This window comes from Aedes aegypti, chromosome 2, assembly GCF_002204515.2.
Source record: "Aedes aegypti strain LVP_AGWG chromosome 2, AaegL5.0 Primary Assembly, whole genome shotgun sequence".
In the NCBI taxonomy this organism is placed as follows: domain Eukaryota; kingdom Metazoa; phylum Arthropoda; class Insecta; order Diptera; family Culicidae; genus Aedes; species Aedes aegypti.
In genome coordinates, this window is record NC_035108.1 from 389,923,847 (window position 1) to 389,946,492 (window position 22,646).

The 22,646-nt window shown below is 38.6% G+C and overlaps 1 protein-coding gene across 1 annotated transcript in view; it reads right to left on the reverse strand.

Moving 5' to 3' along the window:
- The window catches only part of LOC5572799 (probable actin-related protein 2/3 complex subunit 2), a 44,997-nt gene that overhangs the window by 19,806 nt on the left and 2,545 nt on the right, over positions 1 to 22,646 (reverse strand). Inside the window, exon 2 of the mRNA XM_001654150.2 lies at positions 884 to 977. Within this exon, the coding sequence (XP_001654200.1) occupies positions 884 to 977 (94 nt within the window). The remainder of the gene's footprint in view (positions 1 to 883; positions 978 to 22,646) is intronic.

A 22,646-nucleotide genomic window follows, 5' to 3' on the forward strand; every position in this document is an offset into this window, starting at 1 on the left:
TATACGAATGCGAAAATGGCAACTTTGGCAAAAAAGCTCTTAGTTGAAAGCTTTGGAAGCGCTCATTGAACATTAAGCTGAGAAGCACGCTCTGTCCCAGTGGGAACGTAATGCCAAACAGAAGAATAATCAGAATACTGTTCATTTGATAAAGCACTATAAAATACAACCTGCCGGGGGTACAATCTATATAAATGCCAGTATCACAGCCACCCGGGATCGTTTGCCGTGGTCATTGACTTCCAGCCTACATGGCTCAATCATCCGCACGGATAAACCGATCTCGGAATAAATTAGATAATGATCACCATATCGTTGGATGCATACAGATAACTTTTGCTTTCGCTTGCCAATAAATAGCATAAGGGAGCCGCCGGTTCGTAGATGATAACGGTAGCACCTAACCAGCACAACCGCGTGTGTGGTAGCTCGTTAGATTGACTAACATGCGCGGGCATGTGATAAAGTATGTTGGTTTGATGAAAGTACATAGGGGCAATCAGGGCAATATGGGCCACCTAAAGAAAATGTCATGGAATGTATAGAGAAACAGTAAAAACTGGTCAGGATCTAATGCTGAATCTTTATATTTTTTTAAATAAAAATCATAAAAGAACACATAGGAAATCTTTGAAACGAAAAAAATATAATTAATTTGAAGGCTCAATTTGAAACTGCCAAAATAATAAGATTTTCACAATATACAAATTTGAAATTTTTTATGAATTTTTTGGGTATTCAAATGAATATTGTTAAGGTTTTCATCGTGGAGGCTATTTGATGCAAAATATCTATTCCGAGGTGGCTTATATTGCCCCCATTACCCCTAGAGACTCGGAGTAGACCAAAATATCGCACACGTTGTTGGCTTGTTGATACTTACTCTCACTTTGGTTCTGTCGCCGTTGATGTTGGAAATGTGAAATAACACACCGTCAAAGTCCGCTACAGTGACATCGATGGATTCCGCTTTGTTGCTGCAAGAGACACAAACAAAACAGTGATTATGAATAAGCGTGACCATTGAATTAGCTCTGGATGGATGGATGGATTGATACACGTAGGACAATACATAATGCAAATGAGCGAAGTGGTGAGGTGTTTGGATCTAACGCCTCTGCATATAAGGGCAGCTCGATGAGTATTTTTTATTTCACTTGTCTGGAAGGCGTTTTAGTGAGTCACCACTATGAATAAACAAACCCATTCGCGTATGAGGTCTGACGATTGAAGGCCAACTGTTTGATATTTAACTATATTCTGCAGTCATATTGATAGGAAATATTAATTGCAAGGTGTCTATATTAACGTTCGTTTCTTCTTCTTTCTCCATTTTTCGTGGTGGATAATGAATTCGGTACGCTACCTTACCGGGGTCGCGCTACCTACATCACGTTGATGGGACTGTCAGGCTGACGTGATACAGCGTTTCGTACTCAGCCGCTGGATGCCAGAACAGACGCTGTTTGAGCCGCACCTCCTGGTGTACAGACGCTCAAAACGCACCTCCTCACTCTAGCTGATGTCAGAAGGACAACAGTGCCCAGGCTGCACTACCAGCTAAGTACGCAACCCTTAGCTGGCGGTCTTTGTCATCATTTAACCCGTAGAAGCGCGAGGTAGGAACTTGTGAGGACCAGAGCTGTGTTGGTCGCTCCTTCCTGATTGTCGACTCACCTTTTTGCAGGTGTCCGTATTATGTATCTCAAAAGTCTCCATCTTAAAAAGTTTGCAAAATTATTGTAACGTTTGAAACATGAATAATAATCCTCCCTGGTTCTGTCTCAATTGGGACGTAACGCCAGAAAGGGAAGGAAATATCCGAATCACAATGCTCTTTCAGCTGCATTAATGAAATAATATGATTTGTTTGAAAAAAATTAGAAAAAACAGCAAGTCAAATTGTCCCATAATGAAAAGTAACCGCATATCAGTCCCACTACAGACTTTCGCACCATGGAACACAAAAATGTAACTTGTTTTGTTCATCTTTATATTTTTCTCGAAAACATATCATAGTGATAAGCAAGTTGTGAAAGTTTCATTAAGATCGGAACATGTTCTAATCCTCTGGAATTTTTTGAATATTCGTATGGAAAACGAGTTTGAAAACTTCAAGCCCATTTTCTCAATGCCTACTTTTTACAAATGGGACTAACTTGCGATTCACGGCAGTATTGATATGTTAAAAACATTTTATTTTAATAATAAGTTAAGCTGCGTATAGAAATTGATGCCCATAACTTCAGTATATTCTGAAGACCTTGAGATTATCAATATTCATAGCAGTACACTCTTTGAACCATATGAAGCTTTATGGATATGAACGAGAAAGTTTCCAGAAAATTGGGTTAGTATAGACTGTAGTTGATTTGGTAGATCATAAGGATCTGAACTCCAAGATGATTCGGATGACTTCCAATATCCTATTTCTTGTCAAAATCTGTTAAGGCTTAGTGAGTGCCGTAAACCAACCAACGTAGACATCAATCGGTAAAAAATATCTTATGAACCTGTGTTGATTATGGCGAAATTTCAGAATCTTCTGGAGGCCTTAGCCTTATTTTAGGTTAATTAAAAATTTCAAATATATCCTGAGCCTTCGTAACTTATTACAAATAACGGTTCTGTTCACATTTTGTATGAAAACATTTCGTTTCCAAATTATAAATGAGTTCTAAAAGGAAGTTTATGTGATTTTTACCCTACCTGACCCAGAGATGTTCTGGAATAACTTTGTCCACAATACTTCGGAGCTATACCTTCCCATCACGTATGAAACTACAACTAATAGTGAAGCAATCCTCAAAATTGAATTAAAAAATATGGAGTAGCGCCCAAGTACGAGCAATTTGAATTTTGTATGTCAGCCCCGTAGCCTACGGGTTAACCTTCGAGCTGTCGCGCTGTTGTACTTTGTACAACAGTTGTGATTGATGTGCTATGATTTTGAAACAAAGATATCTATCGACACCAAACCAAAATGTATTCCTCAAGAATCTTCTTAAGAACAATACTCAACAGTTTTTGTGTACAGTACAGCTCCTTATAATGCGGTAAAACCAACAAATGTACATAGCAGTGGCGATTCCCTAACCTCAAATCTACCTGTTCCACGAATAGAAAATCTTGAATTTTAGCAACAAATTTGCATCTATTGAGAAGAGATCTGTTAGAAAGGACGATTCCAATGACTTACTGTTTGCTTTTTAATCTAATTCCGCCGAATTAATCATTTTTAGATTCGTAGAACAGGTAAAAAGTGAGGTTACGAGTCGCCTCTGGTACATAGAAGTCGCATAATAATGAGTACAGTACAATTTTAAATCGGTATATCGCAAAATCCAGATAATTTCGAAACATAGTGTCTTCAGTAAAGTTGTTCTGGGGGTGGAGCGCTATCTGATGGTACCTCATTTATTTCGGAATTTGACCGCTAGGTGGCACTAGTGGGCATGGAACTTTTACTTTTGTTCTGCAGATATTTCAGGATCCTGATCATTTAGAAGGATGGCATCTTCGACAAAGTTGCTTAGTAAGTTATGAACTATCATTGTTCGAGCTAGTTGATTCAAAATGTTGCCAACAGGCGGCGCTAGAGAGCATGAAACTTTTGTTTTGCGGATACTTCAGTCTTCTGACCTTTAAAAATGATGGCATCTTCGACAAAGTAGATGCGTAGCTCCAGGACCATCATTATTTTAGCTAATCTTGAACTTCAAGGATTAAACAAAGAAAGTATTTCAGCTACTCAACAACTTTGCCGAAGATGCCATCTTTCAAAGTGATCAAGATCCTGAGATCTGTAAAACAAATGTTTCGTGCTCCCTAGCGTCACCTGTTGGCAAAATTAAAAATAAACCAACACGATCAATGATAGCACTTGAGCTACTGAACAACATTGCCGAATACGCCAACTTTCTAAGTAGTCAGGCTCCTGCGGTATTCGCCAAACCAAGGGTGTTGTACAAAGTACAACGCGCGACTACTCGCGTTACAAAAATTCACGCGACGATCGAAAGGTTAAAGAGTTTTTCAAAACAAATAAATTTAAAGTAAAAATGAGAAAAAGCCGCTCATATAGAAACATGTATCTTTAACCTTACTTATACAATTTGTAGTCGATTAGTTAACAAATGACAAATTATAAATTCTCATAACTAAAGGTTTGCTTTAAAGAATATATGAATTTTACCGTGCAGTATACAATTAGAAATCGAAGAAAAGTTTATTACGATATATTTGATTGTTAAAACCTTCTGCAAGAAGTTATTAAAACCTTCTGCAAGTGTCAATAAAAATAGATAAATGTTAAAAAATGTTAACACTGACAGTAAGAGTAAAAATCCAAAGCATATTTCGAAATATTCCTAAACATTGAGAAAAGTGAAACATTTTTAAGAAGTAGGTATAGTGTACAGTCACTCTATTCAAAGTCTGGCAGATAGAACTATCGAAGCCAATCGAACATGACAGGTAGAAAGTGCTTAACTCGGTGGGCAGTATTGTGACTGTAGAGATATTTTGAACAACAACATGCAGTTCAAACATATTCGGCGAAATTTGACTTAAATAAATGTTCCAGAAAAAAACATTATTTTGTCATTGTTCAAACAAGAATATCACTGAAGGTTTAACATTTTTGTTCAGTTGCCAGCGATTTTAGTGAGATTATCACGTGGCCAGTTCTTGGAATTTGCTATTTGCCAGACTGTGAATATAATGACTCCACTATAGTGTAGTAAATAAGAATTTAAACCATTGATTGATGTTTTATACTTAATGATAAATGATTTTTGCCTAAAACCATAGATGCTTAATAACAATATAATCAAACATAACAAATGTTTCCAACTTATTTTCGATGGTTTGTAGATTTAGAGCTTGAGAAAGTTCGTTTAAAACTGTTTTCCCGACGACCATTCCAAATTCCCGTTTATTTTTCGTCCGTTTTCCCGTTGGATTCAAATTTCCGTCTTTTTCCGTTTTCCCAGTTTTGTGCCAAAACGGGATAAAACGTCGAAAAGGACCATACGCCGAAAAACATGGATACAGGGTTTTGATCTACTTGATCGCAAGCGCTAATTCCCGTCATATCAAACTTAAAATTTTCCACTTCGGCAGTTTTTCGAACTTACCTACACCAGTGTTGATAGACTCACACTCAAATCTCAATCAATATGCTCTCCCGTAAGAGCAAACTCATTAGAGATCTGCTTCGCAAATTCCACGCTTGGGTTTTGATGCATAATAACGTAAAAAATGATTCAGTCGCAAAATTCATCAAAAACTCGAGAAACTCAAATATATTTATTTATTTATTTTTAACTAAAATTTTGAAAGAAATACCCGTGAAAAGTTTCCTGAGGGTCTGGGACTTGATCATCTGTTCACAGGTGTTCGAGACATCAGAAAAGGGATCCCGCCATCTCTGGAACTAGGCACTTGGAAAGTGAGAGTTTATTACGATGGACTAAAGGAGAAATGTTTCTCGTGCAACCAGGAAGAACATCACAAAATCTCTTGTCCTAATCGGAAACCGAAGAAGCCAAAGCAAAAAAAGAAGCAGTCTGTTTCATATGCTTCAGTCGTAGAATGTGGAACACCAGCTCAGGAGGATATCGTCATTATCGAGGAAGAAATCGTGCAAGAAGAGGTGATCGGTGTTGACACCACCATCGAGTATACTACGGAACAGCAAAGGAAGCTGAACAAAAACGAGAAAGGCAGGAGAGAGCGTTGGCTGAGTTGGCGAAAATGGCCAATATGTTTAAGGATCATGTAAATAAACATGCACACTTAAAAAATATTCGCGAGCTCGGCATTTCAAATTGCTGAACTCTCTCGGCATCTATACTCTTTGCTGATAAATCAGCTTGACAAAAACTTGTCGTAACCGAGTTTCGGAAATACATTAAACTGATATCTCGGTTAATTTGATTTTAAACCCGTAACTCGGCAACTCCGCATGCCGAGCACCAACGTTTACTATCATTTCACCGAATACAGTTGTCGAAAGAGCCGACATATCGGTTTACCAATAAGATTACTGAGATTCTCAGTATTTTGTTCTACCGCCATATTGTTTTGTCTTATGTAAACGAAATCATTCACCGGTATTAGGTTTACCATTAAAAAGTGTAAAAATATTGTGATTTGGTTGCGAAAACATTGATAATTCAGAAACGGAATTATAGAGGCTTGCACCAAATTATACGTAAGTATTATTTAGGTACATTTTTATATTTTATTTTAAAAGACAATAACTTGTTCTTCTATCGCATCCGGAACAGGCAATTCAATTGGATATCAAAGTGAAGATGCATCATTTCAAGTCTATGAAATGGTATTTTAACGAACTATATCATTGGCCACTTCCTTGTGAATTACCGAGGACACTAGGATACTTAGAAGACACAATTACCAAAAAAAATAAAATGATGTGAAATCAGTAGCTCAGAAAAGATTGTTTTGATTTTTTTGCTGATATTTCAGTTTTGAGAATACCGAGATTGTCAGTTTTCATCAGTAGTTGAACACTTAAACGCAAACCGAGTTTATCAGTTTCAACTTGTAAACCGAGATCAATGCCGAGCGGTCGGCTGTGCGGATCTCGGTTTCAGAAAGCCGAGATTCGGCATTTAATTCTAAGTGTGTGGAGCGAATAAACGTCGAGCTTAATTCGCTGCATCAGGAAATGCTGCGTCCAAAGAAAACAGCTAGAAAAAGTTAATTATGTTATGGTTTGAAAAGTTGTAAGAATGTATTTTACAATATCGCTTTTCGGCTCCGTTAAGTGCAACGCACGTTAGAGCTTTCCAAATAAATAATTGAAAAAACAAAATAGATAGATACTCTTGCCACCAGAAATTGCAAATGCAATTCATCCACAAATTACGAATAACATTGTACAAGTCATATAAATTAATAGGTGGTACAGTCCTAGACAGTCCTATGAGTGAGCCATTCCCATCGTTACCAAAATCAGAAATATGAGAGGACTTACCCCTAGCTCTAATGCAAGATTAATGCATCCTCCAACAGAGGAGAACTGTTCCGATACTCGTTAGAATGGATAGACGGAGCTAGGATTAAAGCACTTGCGAGAACTAGACTGTCAAGTGCCAAAATTACAATGACTATTTACCGAAATCGTCAATCGATCTATTTTCAATATTCCTATCATTCTACTTTTAAAAATATTCTGTTTTTTTTTTTTGTCTAGTAAACTAAAACACAACATCTTCCCGATATATGGGGGGTCTGTAGCCTTGAGGTTACGCTTCCGCTTCATAAGCGGAAGGTCATGGGTTCGATTCCCAGCCCCTCTACAAAAAACCCGTCCAGCCACCAGAAGACGCCTCACGGAGGACCGTGCTTTGGGGAGCACATCCATCCTCCGTCAGTATCAGATGGTGACTGAGACAAACTGACCCTCTTCGCAGGCAGCTAGCCTCACTAACAGCAGAGCTCTCTCCTACCTGCTCGGTGTGAGAGTAAAAGAGTAGGAGAGAGTGAAAGTAAGATGTAAATATAGATAAGTTGAAAATAGATCTGTATCGGTAAAGAAGAAGCTACAGATCAACTGATTCCGGCACAGTAGTGGCCACGAGCACAGAGTGCCTTAAAAAAAATCTTCCCAATAATACATGAAATTATTGCATATTTCTTGGTGATATCCCGCTGTTTTCTTTGATTTTATAATTATAACTCTAACTCTCGTAATTATCATTCAAAGTTTAAAATGTAATGTCACGTCATTTTCACTGCACGGTACTTCCGTCGAGAATAGCGCGTACTTTTAAACATCAAATACAAAACGACGTAAATCAAGCAATTACGTTGTTTCATACATGTTACCCTCTGAAACTACTTGAAATAGGTACAATGCACTGTGTTTTATTTCGTCGATTCCATGCGCTTTTTGAATAGCGCCCAAACCGTTGATTTTAGCGATATAGTTTGTTCGCAGAAGTTTCTTGGTATATTAAAGCGCATCATCTGATGAAAAAAGTGTTGTGATCAATCCACCTAGCAGTGAGATAGAAAAACTATTTTTTCAAAACATTTAGATAGACATCTGGTGTCTTCGGCAAAGTTGTAGAATTGGCAATTTAAAACAACTTTGTCGATTTTTTTCTATTTCATTTCATGAATTATTCATGATTTTTCTATCTCTTCTACTTTTTGAGATATATGCCGTTGTATATGTGAATGGCCCCTAAAAATCATATTTTTCATCATAACTTTTTTCCAAGAATTTAGATATTTTTGGTGTTTTCTACAAAGTTTTTTTCTAAACATATCATCACGCTATCTTTGAAAGTAATAAAGTCATTTATGAATTACTCTTTTTTAAAGCGGTAGTTTAGGCCCCTATAACTGCCTTTCGGCCAGAGGGAGGCGACTCATAACCTCACTTTTTACCTGTTCTACGAATCTAAAAATGGTTAATTCGGCGGAATTAGATTAAAAAGCAAACAGTAAATCATTGGAATCGTCCTTTCTAACAGATCTCTTCTCAATAGATGCAAATTTATTGCTGAAATTCAAGATTTTCTATTCGTGGAACACGTAGATTTGAGGTTAGGGAATCGCGCAAAATGGCGCAGACAACTCTTAAAAATCATGAATGAATCATATCTTCCCTTTCGGCAGATGATAAAAACATTTGTCTATAAGCGTCTTTTCATGGGTTCTTACTATTGAACAAATAAGCCTTATTAAAACGATTTCTACCGATAATTTCTTTAATTTAAGAAATAGAGAGGTGCGATGTTCAGTAAAAACACGTGTTTTAAGATATCTAACAACTTTGTAGAAGACATAAATAATGTTATCTTGTAAAAGAGTTACGAATTTTTTAACAGAATGCACAAAAGTCGTATGAAAAAATTCGTCTAAAATCATTATTGTTCATAACTTTTTACTAAGATTTTTAACATATCTTTTGTATTCTACAAAGTTGTTAGATATCTTGAAACGCGTGTTTTTTTTTTTGCTAAGGAAGGCCCCCAATAGTTCTAGAGATATTAACTGTAAAAATGGATTTTTTACTATTTGAGACAACTTGTATAGCCAATTTTTTTGCTTAATGTGCCACAAATTCAAACTTCATGTGCATAATAATGCTTATCAACAAAGTTCATAATACTTTCGATATTCATTTTCATTTTTTGGTGGTTGCATTTTGTCATATAAGAGTATGGGGACTGCAAACTTGTTGAAAAAAACGATTAAATCTAAATTTCATCGTGCAATTTCAACTAAATTATGTCTGAAATGGAAGTTTAAGTCCCATTTTGCATGCTTGGCGGATTGGATCACAAAAAAGTTTGATAAATCATACTCTAAATTATATGTAAACATCAATAAAACAAGTATTTCATACAACTTTGGCGACCTGTAGTTTAAAATTGTGACTTGCAGGAACATTTCTGATAACGACATCAGATTCAACGACCCCAAATCTACAAGAGACAAATAGTTATTTTAGACACGCAAAAATGTTATTTTTGTTACGCTGCGTAATAGTCAAATGGTGCCGAAGCCGGAAATCACCCTAACCATTTATTTGTTGATCTGTAGCAAGCAGTATGAAGTGAAAGGAACGGATAAAACAGATTGTTTTTAGACCTTAAACAAATTTACATCACACTCAGGGGTCAAAATAACCCTACTACTCAAGAACAACTACAGTAAGTCGTCTTCGACGTCTGCTTCATGAATCAGTAGCTATTGCGTGTCTTATCACATCAAATGCCTCTTCTGCCAAAAAGCGATTGGTCAGCGATAGTTAGCAGTAGACTACATACAGTATTGGACAAAACATTTGCAACTTTTTCGATTTTCCATACAAAATGACCAACTTTGGTAAGCTAGATCTCAGTGGTTTATGAACCGATTTGAATGAAATTTTCACAGAACATCAGATATAACTTGAATTTTAACATATATTTTTGTATATTTTTTTCAATCACGAGTTTATAAGTTATAACGGTTTAACTAAAGTGTAATTTTCGACGAAAAATTCAAAACAATTTATCTCAAAATATAATAGCTCCACACAAAAATTGTCTTCAGCAAACTTGTTCATCTCGTTAACAGCTACAATTTTGCTGAAGATACCACGACGCTATTCCTTCAAAATGTTTAGTTATGTCATTTATAAAAAATCGTCAAAAAATTCACTTTAGTCAAACCGTTACTGCTTTTGACCTTGTGATTGGAAAAATCACTCAAAAATATATGTTAAAATTCAAGTTATGTCTGATGTTCTGCCAAAATTTCATTCAAATCGGTCCATAAATAGCTGAGATATAGCTTACCAAAGTTGGTCATTTTGTATGGAAAAACGAAAAAGTTGCAAATGTTTTGTCCAATACTGTATAGCTATGAAGCGTGTCCGAGTTTACCCAGTTCTGACCACGGAGAGGAAAGGAAAGCTAAGAGCAGAGAAAAATGCAGTTTAAAATATATGTACATATGATATCACGTACAGTAATGCTGCTCCTTGCCTTTAATGGGCAGACCAGTGCAAAGCAAAGACTTAAGCATAGCTCACAGACAGTGATTACGTTTAGTTTGAATGATATCCTTCATAACGCAAGTGGAAAATGAATCGTTCCAAATCGGCTGTCTACTGGAAAGAAGTGTGATGTTGGTTTATATTTATCGGGAATTAGTTGACAAAGCGACACATTTTTTTATCTTCACCGTTATCAGTTCGACGGTTGAACAAATAAAGTACTTATCCGCTGATAAGGCACCCTCTTCATTCCAAACTGTTGCAATCAACGTTGCAAGGAAAAATATGGGCGTGAACCTTTTTTTACAGATTTTACCCACATAAATTACAGCACTAGCCGTGAATCCCAACAAAGCAAAAAAAAAACTATCAACTCTTTCAATAAAGCGTCTAACAGCACCTCTTGGCAGCGGTACTTGTTGTTTGCGGTTGCTTGCGCATAATTGAATTCACTAAGAAGACACCAACATTGCTCTTTCCCAAAAAGAGTAGTCAAGGCACCGCCGCCATCCATATCGAGACTTTATGCAGCAGATTATGACGGAGCGGGGCCATGAGCAAAAACAGTAACGGAAGGCCCACCACATTGTCCACAAGTTTGGCCATCTGGGTGACATAAGCCTACGCATACCGTACTGGTATCGGACAGCAACAAAAGAAACACACAATGTTTGTGGTAGCGGTATTTTTATGATGGATGTGAAATTTGAGCGAAATATTTACTGAATAGCAATTGATCGACTGACTGTGTAAGCTGAGGGTGCAACATACGAAAAAAGCTTTTAGAAGAATTACACTGCGGAACATTTTTCGTCCCAAGCACCAGAATATAGCTATTTTATTCTCAAGGATTGCTGAATCCATTGCCGTTTTTAAAAATATCATAGCACGTCTAGCTTTTTGAGATATTGGCAGTTTAAAATGCATAGGAAACGATTTCAATCACGCATGCAAATTTATCAGCGTGTCTTCTTCTTCTTCTTTCTGGCGTTACGTCCCCACTGGGACAGAGCCTGCTTCTCAGCTTAGTGTTCTTATGAGCACTTCCACAGTTATTAACTGAGAGCTTACTATGCCAATGACCATTTTTGCATGCGTATATCGTGTGGCAGGTACGAAGATACTCTATGCCCTGGGAAGTCGAGAAAATTTCCAACCCGAAAAGATCCTCGACCGGTGGGTTTCGAACCCACGACCCTCAGCTTGGTCTTGCTGAATAGCTGCGCGTTTACCGCTACGGCTATCAGCGTGTATGGCGACTTATTTGCATAATGTACAACAAAATTCAAACTGCCAATAAATGCGTTAAAGAATATTTATCAACAAAGTTCATAATGTTTTTGATGCTCAAAAGTTGAGTTTTGTTGTTTTAGAAAAGCATTGAACGATTGAAAGAAAAAAAAACGAAACATTTTGTATGAAGACTGCAGGCATGTTAAAAAAATAGGTATTTTAGATATTTCATCGTGCAGTTCAAACCCTAAGCCCTATTCTGCATTTTTGCTGGATTTGATCACTAAAAAGTTTGAAAAATCATACTTTAAATCTTATGTGAACAATAATAAAGTCAGTATGTAGCTGAAAATTGTGACGTGACGGGTTTTCTGAAAGCGGCTCCATATTCAACAACCTCAAATTGACTAGAAACACATGATGTGATCCTTAAGACACGTAAAATAGTTATTTTTGTTATGCTGCGTCATTTAAAAAAAACCGAAAGGAATTTCTAAAACAAAACTTATAGTAATTATAGATCGAATCTATTGAGAGATTGCCCATGAACTCCTGCAAAATACCTCTGAAAAAATGTCTACATCCTTGATGATGTTTTGGAGGATTTTCTAGATAAATTGTTAAACAAAAACAAGAAATATGTATGAGAATAATTGGAGCAATTTCTGACATAATTGCTGTAACAGTTCGTGATGAAAACACTTAATAAACTTTATTTGAAAATCCATGTAAAATTTACATGAGATATTACCGAGAATCATTTTGAAAAGTTCCTTTATTTCAAGACAATTCTCTGAGGAACTTTAAAGGAAACCGTAGACTTTATTAAGGTGAAACAGTTTTGAATCCAGCTTCCAAGATTGCATTGAAACTTCAAAGGTACTAATCTCGGGAAGGAAGCATCTAAATACAGTGCACTAACAAAAAAGTTTAAAATAAAAAGATCAGGAACATTTACCTACTTTGTTCAAGAAATACTTTAATTTCAGATGGATGAAAAAATAACGACAACATAATTTTGATTCAATAGTGTTTAAAGCTTCCACATTTTTTTAATAAAGGTTGAAGCTATTTCAAGGTTGAACAATATTAAAGCTTAAGTTTTATTCAAATGAATTTTTATATGGTTTGTAAGAGCTTTCAAGTGCATCAGTATGCTTCATCGTTGAAGTTCATAAATTACTCGTGCGAAAACAGATCAAAAAGAAACCTATCAAGAAAAATGAGATAAGAGTTTGATTTCTCATGAAATCAGATCAGAGATTTGTCTGAGAATATTTCTATTTTTACGACATAACGACAAATAATACTGCTCTTATTACTATTTGCATATTTCAATGATTTTCTCAAGAAATTTCATCAGAAATTATTTCAGGTTTGTAGGTTAGGATAGATGGATAAATATTGAGAATTTTCCTAAGGAATTTATCGAAGATTTTTGTTTTGGATACTTCAAGAATACAAACTGCTTTTACCAAATACAATTACACAAAATAAATCAGAGATAATCAGGAATTCCTTCAAAGATTCTTTCAGATATTTTCCAAGAAAAACCTAAGTCATTATCCAACGATTTATCTAGCACATCCTCCAAGACTCCCGTTTAGAACTTGTTCAAAAATTCAGCCAAAAATTTCTCTAAAGATGCCTCCAGGGATTTCTTTAAGGATTCTTACAGTAATGCTTTTGCAAACCTGGAGCGTCTGTACTCCACGTTAGGAGCGGCTCACAACAGCGTCTGTTCCCCATGTCAGGGGCGGCTGATCATCGTCCGAGTGCCAGAGAAGGACTCTAAGCTAAACTGCGCACTATGGCCCTCCGAACATTTAGGGGGAATGGTCCTCCGGAAATCTAGGGGGTTGGTGTCAGGCCCTGCAAGCCAACCGTAAAAACACATCAGCACAGGAACGTCAACGAGAGAATACGGACCGGAACAATCGGCAAAGACCACAGCGACGAAAATGGACTAGCGATTGGAAACTCGGTACGTGGAACTGCAAATTTCTCAACTTCATTGGAAGTACTCGCATACTCTCCGATGTACTGAAGACCCGCGGTTTCGACATCGTAGCGCTGCAGGAGGTGTGCTGGACAGGAGCATTGGTGCGAACGTTTAGAGGTAATCATACCATCTACCAGAGCTGCGGCAACACACGCGAGCTGGGAACATCTTTCATAGTTATGGGTGATATGCAAAGACGCGTGATCGGGTGGTGGCCGATCAATGAACGAATGTGCAAGTTAAGAATCAAAGGCCGATTCTTTAACTTCAGCATAATCAACGTGCATAGCCCACACTCCGGAAGCACTGATGATGAAAAGGACGCATTTTACGCGCAGCTCGAACGCGAGTACGACCGCTGCCCAAGCCACGACGTCAAGATCATCATAGGAGATTTGAACGCTCAGGTTGGCCAGGAGGAGGAGTTCAGACCGACGATTGGAAAGTTCAGCGCCCACCGGCTGACGAACGAGAACGGCCTACGACTGATAGATTTTGCCGCCTCCAAGAACATGGCCATTCGTAGCACCTATTTCCAGCACAGCCTCCCGTATCGGTACACCTGGAGATCACCTCAGCAGACAGAATCGCAAATCGACCACGTTTTGATCGATGGACGGCACTTCTCCGACATAACCGACGTCAGAACCTATCGTGGCGCCAACATTGACTCCGACCACTACCTGGTGATGGTGAAACTGCGCCCAAAACTATCCGTCATCAACAATGTACGGTACCGACGCCCGCCCCGGTACAATCTCGAGCGGCTGAAACAACCGGATGTCGCCAATGCGTACGCGCAGCATCTTGAGGCAGCGTTGCCGGATGAGGGCGAGCTCTATAGGGCCCCTCTTGAGGACTGCTGGAGGACAGTCAAAGCAGCCATTAACGACGCTGCTGAAAGCGTTGTCGGATATGTGGAACGGAGCTCAAGAAACGATTGGTTCGACGAGGAGTGCCAGGAGGTTTTAGAGGAGAAGAATGCAGCGCGGGCTGCAATGCTGCAGCATGGTACGCGGCAAAACGTGGAACGATACAGACTGAAGCGGAAACAGCAAACCCGCCTATTCCGGGACAAAAAGCGCCGCCTGGAAGAGGTGGAATGCCAAAAGATGGAGTTGCTGTACCGTTCTCAAGAAACGCGGAAGTTCTATCAGAAGCTCAACACATCCCGCAAAGGCTTCGTGCCGCGAGCTGAGATGTGCCGGGACAAGGATGGGAGCATCTTGACGGACGGACGCGAGGTGATCGGAAGGTGGAAGCAGCACTACGATGAACACCTGAATGGCGCAGAGAACTCAGGCACAGAAGGCCAGGACAGCGAAGGCGATGGCTACGTCAGCACAGCGGACAGCGGAAATGAACCAGCTCCCACGATGGGGGAAGTTAAGGATGCCATTCAACAGCTCAAGAACAACAAAGCCGCTGGCAAGGATGGTATCGGAGCCGAACTCATCAAGATGGGCCCGGACAGGTTGGCCGCTTGTCTGCATCGGCTGATAGTCAGAATCTGGGAAACGGAACAGCTACCGGAGGAGTGGAAGCAAGGCGTTATATGCCCTATCTACAAAAAGGGCGACAAACTGGAGTGTGAAAATTATCGTGCAATCACCATCCTAAGCGCCGCCTATAAAGTGCTATCCCAGATTCTCTTCCGTCGTCTATCACCTATAGCAAACGAGTTCGTGGGAAGTTATCAAGCAGATTTCATCGACGGCCGCTCGACAACGGACCAGATCTTTTCCGTGCGGCAAATCCTCCAGAAATGCCGTGAGTACCAGGTCCCTACGCACCATTTGTTCATCGATTTCAAGGCGGCATACGATAGCATCGACCGCATAGAGCTATGGAAAATCATGGACGAGAACAGCTTTCCCGGGAAGCTCACAAGATTGATCAGAGCAACGATGGACGGTGTGCAAAACTGCGTGAATATCTCGGGCGAACACTCCAGTTCGTTCGAGTCTCGGCGGGGACTACGACAGGGCGACGGACTTTCGTGCCTGTTGTTCAATATTGCGCTTGAAAGTGTCATGCGGAGAGCCGGACTTAACAGTCGAGGCACGATTTTCACGAGATCCGGACAATTTGTTTGCTTCGCGGACGACATGGATATTATTGGGAGAAAATTTGAAACGGTGGCAGATTTGTTCACCCGCCTGAAACGCGAAGCAACAAGAGTCGGGCTAATGGTGAATGCGTCGAAAACAAAGTACATGCTGGTTGGCGGAACTGAGCGCGACAGGGCCCGCCTAGGAAGCAGTGTTACGAAAGACGGGGATACCTTCGAGGTGGTGGACGAGTTCGTCTACCTCGGATCCTTGTTGACGGCTGACAACAATGTTAGTCGGGAAATACGAAGGCGCATCATCAGCGGAAGTCGTGCCTACTATGGGCTCCAGAAGAAACTGCGGTCAAGAAAGATTCACCCCCGCACCAAATGCACGATGTACAAAACGCTCATAAGACCGGTAGTCCTCTATGGGCATGAGGCGTGGACTATGCTCGAGGAGGACTTGCAAGCTCTTGGGGTTTTCGAACGCCGAGTGCTAAGGACGATCTTCGGCGGCGTGCAGGAGAACGGCGTGTGGCGGCGAAGGATGAACCACGAGCTCGCTCAACTCTACGGCGAACCCAGTATCGTGAAGGTAGCTAAAGCTGGAAGGATACGCTGGGCAGGGCATGTTGCAAGAATGCCGGACAACAACCCTGTAAAGATGGTGTTCGCTACGAATCCGGTCGGAACAAGAAGGCGTGGGGCGCAGCGACCTAGGTGGATTGACCAGGTACACCAGGACCTGGAGAGCGTGGGTCACAGTCGAGGATGGAGAGAAGCGGCCATGAACCGAGGGAATTGGCGAAATATTGTTGGCGAGGCTTTAACAAGATAATTGATGTAAAGCCAAATAAGTAATTCTTTAAGATTTCTCAAAGAAGCCTTTAAACATTTGTCCAAGTAGGCTTTAATGACCTTCCAGGATTTTTCCAAACATTTCTCCATAGAAATGTGAATGAAATGTTCAAGAGATTTGGGAAAATATTCAAAAAAATCGTGAGGTATTTCTAAAGCAAATTTTAAAGTCACCTCTGATAAAACTTGTATAAGTTCTAAAGTTACCCTTGATATATGTAGATTACTAGAAGAACTCATAGACCCTTGAGAAAATTGTAGGTTAATTGTTAGGATGATTGATAAATAAACGAATCAATCCAAACTCTGGATCAGAGCTGCCCAACATAGGGCCCGTGGGCCACATCCGGCCCGCGGCGTCATTTTGTGTGGCCCGCGAAGAGTTTGAAGACTCTTCTCATATCTGGATCGTTGGCTACTAATTTCAAGTCAGAACATGCCAAGGATCATTATTAAAACTTTCGACTCAATGCAAGTTTTTTTTTTCAATTCTTCTAAATTTGATTTATTTCATGATCATTCAAAATTATTCAATTTAAAAAATTGATTACACCAATTACAAAATTTGACAGCACTCTTCCTTAAAGTTAAAAGTTAAAGCTTCAACATTATTCTACACATGAATCTAGCTGATGAGAATCAATTTTAGGTTCATAATAAAAAATTGTACTTTTTAATGATAAAAATAATTTTGTTAAGATTGCAATAACACTCTGTCATGACTTTCTTAATTGTTTGATAGGAAAAACTGAACATCAATTAAGCTTAAATCAATTATGATGGAAAAAGGCTTAATTAGTTGAACATAATATCATCGCAAAGGCTAGATTCTTACACAATTCTATACATTATTTTACGGAAAAATTAGTCAAAATTATTACAAATCCAGTAGCAGAATTTTTCAGATTCCTCAGAATTAATTTTACACAAAATTCTGGACAGAGTTTCCACATAATCCTGAGTAGATTTCTAATTGAATTCTTAACATGATCCATACAAAATCTTGATCGAATACCTCGCAGATTCCAAAACAGGAATGAAGATTTTAAGAGTACCTTAGAGAAAAAAGAGGAACCTGCGCAGGCGAACCCCCTAGGCGAAATTCTCAAATAATGATTGTGGTAAAAATCTGAGCAGAATTCTTATAACATGTTTAACATGTTTCTAATACAAAATTTAGCTTAGCTTCGCTTAGACTGACTACACATATCAATTGTTGCTATTCCGTCATTGACCGAAGTCAGTCAGAAGAATCAACTAGAAGTTCGGCTTGGATTGGCCATAATCTTCTTCAGTGTGCATAATTCAGTGCCTCTCTTTAAACAGGGTCAATAACGGCGCCGGCCACGTCTTTGCAGTCAGGTGGGATTGGGGGAAGGAATGTTAGTGTGTAACCTTTGCTATTTGGAGACCGTGTTTGCCTCTGCATCTCCACAAAGGTTACTGGGAGGGATGTTTGTTGATGGGGAGGATCGTTAGGTCACAGGATTCACTTTGATAAGCGATTAGACCATGATAAATAATTATTTGTGAGTTATAAACATGCTTATATGTAAATATAATATTTTCATTTGATATAAACAATTTCTATGTAGAGGAAAATTATGCCGACACTTGAGGTGACGAACCATTTAAAGTTTGTTGAACAAATACCTAAATGTAACATTCCTACAGCTGTCAGGCCGAAAGCAAGTGTTTTATTATATTTTACTTATTTGAAAAGAAACAATAAACTCGATTGGCTGGAACATCATAGAACACTCTTATTCTTATGCCGACACTTATAGTGGCGAACCATCCAAAGTTTGTTGAATAAAGCAGGGTTGGGAAAAAATCTGAAACTCACTCTACAGTAGCCAAACAAAGCCAATCACAGTCAGCGAAGCCAGTGAAACTCACGCCCATCGCTGCTGTAGGCAAATGCCTTGAAAATTGCAAAACACCCGTTGCTAAGGGCAACCCGAAATTACTGTAGAAAAATGTTCTATTTCCCGCTGCATTTCCCGCATTTAGAGCCTTCAATGACACTCATGATTTAGAAAATTCGTGCACCCAACAGAGGCTACTTGATGAGATTCACGTTTTTGAACTACTGTACTGGGAGTGCCACGTGATTTTCGCGAAAAGTCAAGCCTACTACTATTACCATTCCCAGCACTGGAATAAAGTGATCCTTTCGCAAGTCTACACTTGTTGTGTCGAACCATTCAAAGTTTTTTAATTACAAAAATAAAGGTAAAAAGAAAGGGGTGTTTTGAAAAAAAAGTTACACATAAATAATTCATGAAACAGAGTCTATGTCGACACTCACAGTGACGAACCATTCACAGTTTGTTGAAAAATCATATTTACGTCCCACCGTTGTAACAATAAAATGAGCAGTCATACATATTTTATAGATTAAAAATAGTACCATGAAACGAGCCCACCAATTGATCCGTCATCCTTGACTGAGCAATCCACTTTCAGCTTCACTCGTTTGCTATGAAACACAGTGTCGAATTTGAGGAATTCTTTGAAATGTTCCACGTATCAGTGGATACGAGTAACTGACACTGAAGAAGACTGCAAGTGGTAGTCGAAATACGCGTATCTGTCAAAGGATACAAACTCTAGTTGAATTAAATGGTATAGTACTAAATTCGGTTTTTCACCTACTTATAGGTATTTCACTAAACAGCTCAAAGATTTATTACCTCTCTTCCCGTTTTTGTGCGAGCTATTCATGGCGAATCTTAAGGGAAATTTAATGAAACAAGAAGTATTACCGGATAAATGGCGAAGATACGTCGACGATATTTGCCAAGCATTTAGCCGCATCGAGTCAAGGAGTGTGTGTTCGATTACCGCTTCAGGATGAAAAACTTTTCGTCAGGAACGTATTTCGACTGTGCCACTGGGCGTTGCATGCTAGTGCGTTGTCTAGTGTGGTGCTTCCTTCAAAGGACAAATCAAATCGTCCTCTGGAAGCATGAACGTATCGGCGTCTTATGATTAGGCGAGTCCATTACCTACACGTCGAATCATTCGTAAAAGAATAAGATAGCAGTTTTACACCACGTGGTCCACAGGATGCAGACTCTACCCCTCAGCGAAGCCGGAAAGACTAAGGAACTGGAATATATTTTCGAGACGACAAGGATCAACGGATACAAGGAAAAAACGATACAAGCCATCATCGACAAAAAGGAAAGACAGCATATTCGGAGTACTTTGCCGACACTCACTCCTATCACCGAAGAGAGTCTCCGTCCCATACCAAAGACACATAAGCAATCAGCTTCAGAATCGATTTGGTGTTTTCCAGAAGAGTCAACAAAATTAAACCTTTTTACCACAGCTTTGTACGGCAATTTAACTGTCAAAATGGCGTTTCTACAAAATTTCATAACGCTGAAGGGGTGGGTGGGTGTCCTTAAAATGTTACAGCTCATACAAAATTCGAAAAATATTCATACAAAATGCGATACGAGGGGGTGGGTGGGTGTCAAAAATGGTCATTTTCAGCTTTATGATATTTGTGAATGAACCCTATTATTCAAAATCACTATAAAACTTTTTGATTGTTTTAAATAGTTAGTTTATTGTTTTTCAAAAGTTGGACCATTAGGTCACTTATTTCAATGTTTGATGAGACAAATGAGCGCATAAATTTATTCCAATCATTGTTGAGCTAATCGTACCACTTCGGTTTAGCTAACGTTCGTATCAAACCGGTGGATCACCTGTGCTACCATGGGAAGGAGAGAGTCAAGACTTCGTTAGGCTCTACCAAGAATCCGGTAAACACACTAAACAAGGCTAGTGTTTACAAAATCAGTTCTCGATTACGTTTTCAAATCGACGTAAGTATTTTTCATACGGTTTTGAGAAAGTTAATTAAGAAGAATCCCAACCTTTCTTCTAATACTGTTTTAAAATGAATCCCCTTTTTAACATTTTCTACCGTGTATATCGCTAAAATTTTGCATGCAATCAGCTCGCGTTAAAACACTAGGTAGTTTCTATCATTTCCCACAAAAATGTATGACAAAATGATAAGCCGTTTCAATCAATTACTTACGACGTTTTTGTACCAATGTAAAATCGACTCAAATAGTGTTTTATTTCGATTCGTGGTTAAGTCACTTTGTCTCCCATACAACGGAGCGGCGAATGTAGCGGTTAGGTTGCAAAAGTGGAGAGCCTTACTTTCGTCGTTTTGTAAATCCGGAAATTAAACGTTCTAAAAGTGAAAAATCGAGTTGGTTTAGAACGGAACGCATAGAATTTCGTCTTCGAAACACGATTGATAAAGTAAGTTTGTTAACTTTTCTGAATTGAGTCTGTTTGAGTAAGTCTTCGAGAGTTTTCTCGCTGCAGCAAGGTCCACGTTGGTCAAACAAAGCGGTCTCTCGAGGTTAGATTCAAGGAACACTTAGCGGAAATAGGAAAAGCTCAGAAGACGATAGACAAGGGGATAACTCAAGACTAACAATTGAAAAGGCCTCATCTCCAAAAAGTAAACAAAGAGAAAAATGCAATCTTTTTTTGTCACACAATAAATCAAATTTATATCATAAATTTAAGCATTGTGTATTTTTTTATTGTCCAGAAAGTTGCTGAACAAATTGATTTATAGCAATGAATATTCATTACTATCATTTTAGACAAAATTCTACTGAAAAAACGAGTTGAAGAAAATGAGGCTTTTACTTCACCAAAAGCTTTTGAACCCTTCTGATTTGTGCATATAGACGCCGGCTGACGCTGATGAGGGCTGTGAGTTGCGTCACTCTATTTACTCTAAAATGTGTTGAGGCCTTCTAGTTGTGGCTTGTTTTTTCATCATCTTTAGATGTGGCCTTTTGAAAATCATTCAAAATTGATGATAAAATAAGAAAATTGAAGTGTAGAAGAGTGTTAAGTGGTGAAGTAAGGTACATGGAGATCCCTACAGCAAGAGAAGATTTGTGCGGTCGATTAAATATGTGATTAATTGAATCCTTCGTCATCCATGAACATTATGTATGTGCTACGCTACCCATAACTGCATATTTGTAACATTCGACAAAAGTAGGCATTGAGTTAATTGAATACCAAGTGTGCATTTCATGGTAGTATGGGAGGAAACTAAAATTTCAAAAAATTACCAGGAACTCAAAAGTGCTTATTTGAGGCTGATATTTTGTACAACTCATATCGCATTGAATTGTCAGAAAATAATTCTGATACAAATTTCATTGCTATTACATTACGAGACTCATTTATAATCTCAATGTGACTGTTATGCGGTTATAATTTCCAATGTGACAAAACAACCTCGTATTTTTCTCGAATTTTCTAGAACAATCTCACAGATTTCAGTAAGTTGATCGAAAGTATTTATCATTTGATGACTCTCCATGGTATTAACTCCAATTTGTAAAAAATGTCGAATGTGACTGTTATGCAGTTATGGGCAGTACGCGAGTTTGTCATCGAGAAAATGTATGGAAATATTAGTTCAATTGAAATAATATTGCAATTGAACGTTATTTTTCATGAAATTGAAACCAAATCGTGTTTTTGTTGATAAGTTGTGAAGTACAGGCAGGCTGACACAGGTATTATTAGGTAGTATGATACAAAATTCATCAGTCTACAGGAACCCGACGGAAAACTTGATAATGTTCGCGGTTTAGACAACCCCTGTGTAAAATAATACAAGGAGCAGTCGCTCCGTAGTATAACCTGCATCTACTTAGTGAATTTGAAACATTTTTCGCAATCTACATCTACAACAATTTTGATGTTTGTTTAATAGGCCTCAACTCGGTTTCCGTCAGATATAGAAATAAGGCCTTTTTGAGAAAAAATCTGGAAATTTGCAAACAGGTACCTACGACGCTACTCAACAGAGACCAAGGCAACGGCAATACATTGTTTTCAACTTGATAGCTACTAAACTTCCCGTGATGTAACTTACAGTTCTTAAATTTATAGTTTCTCAA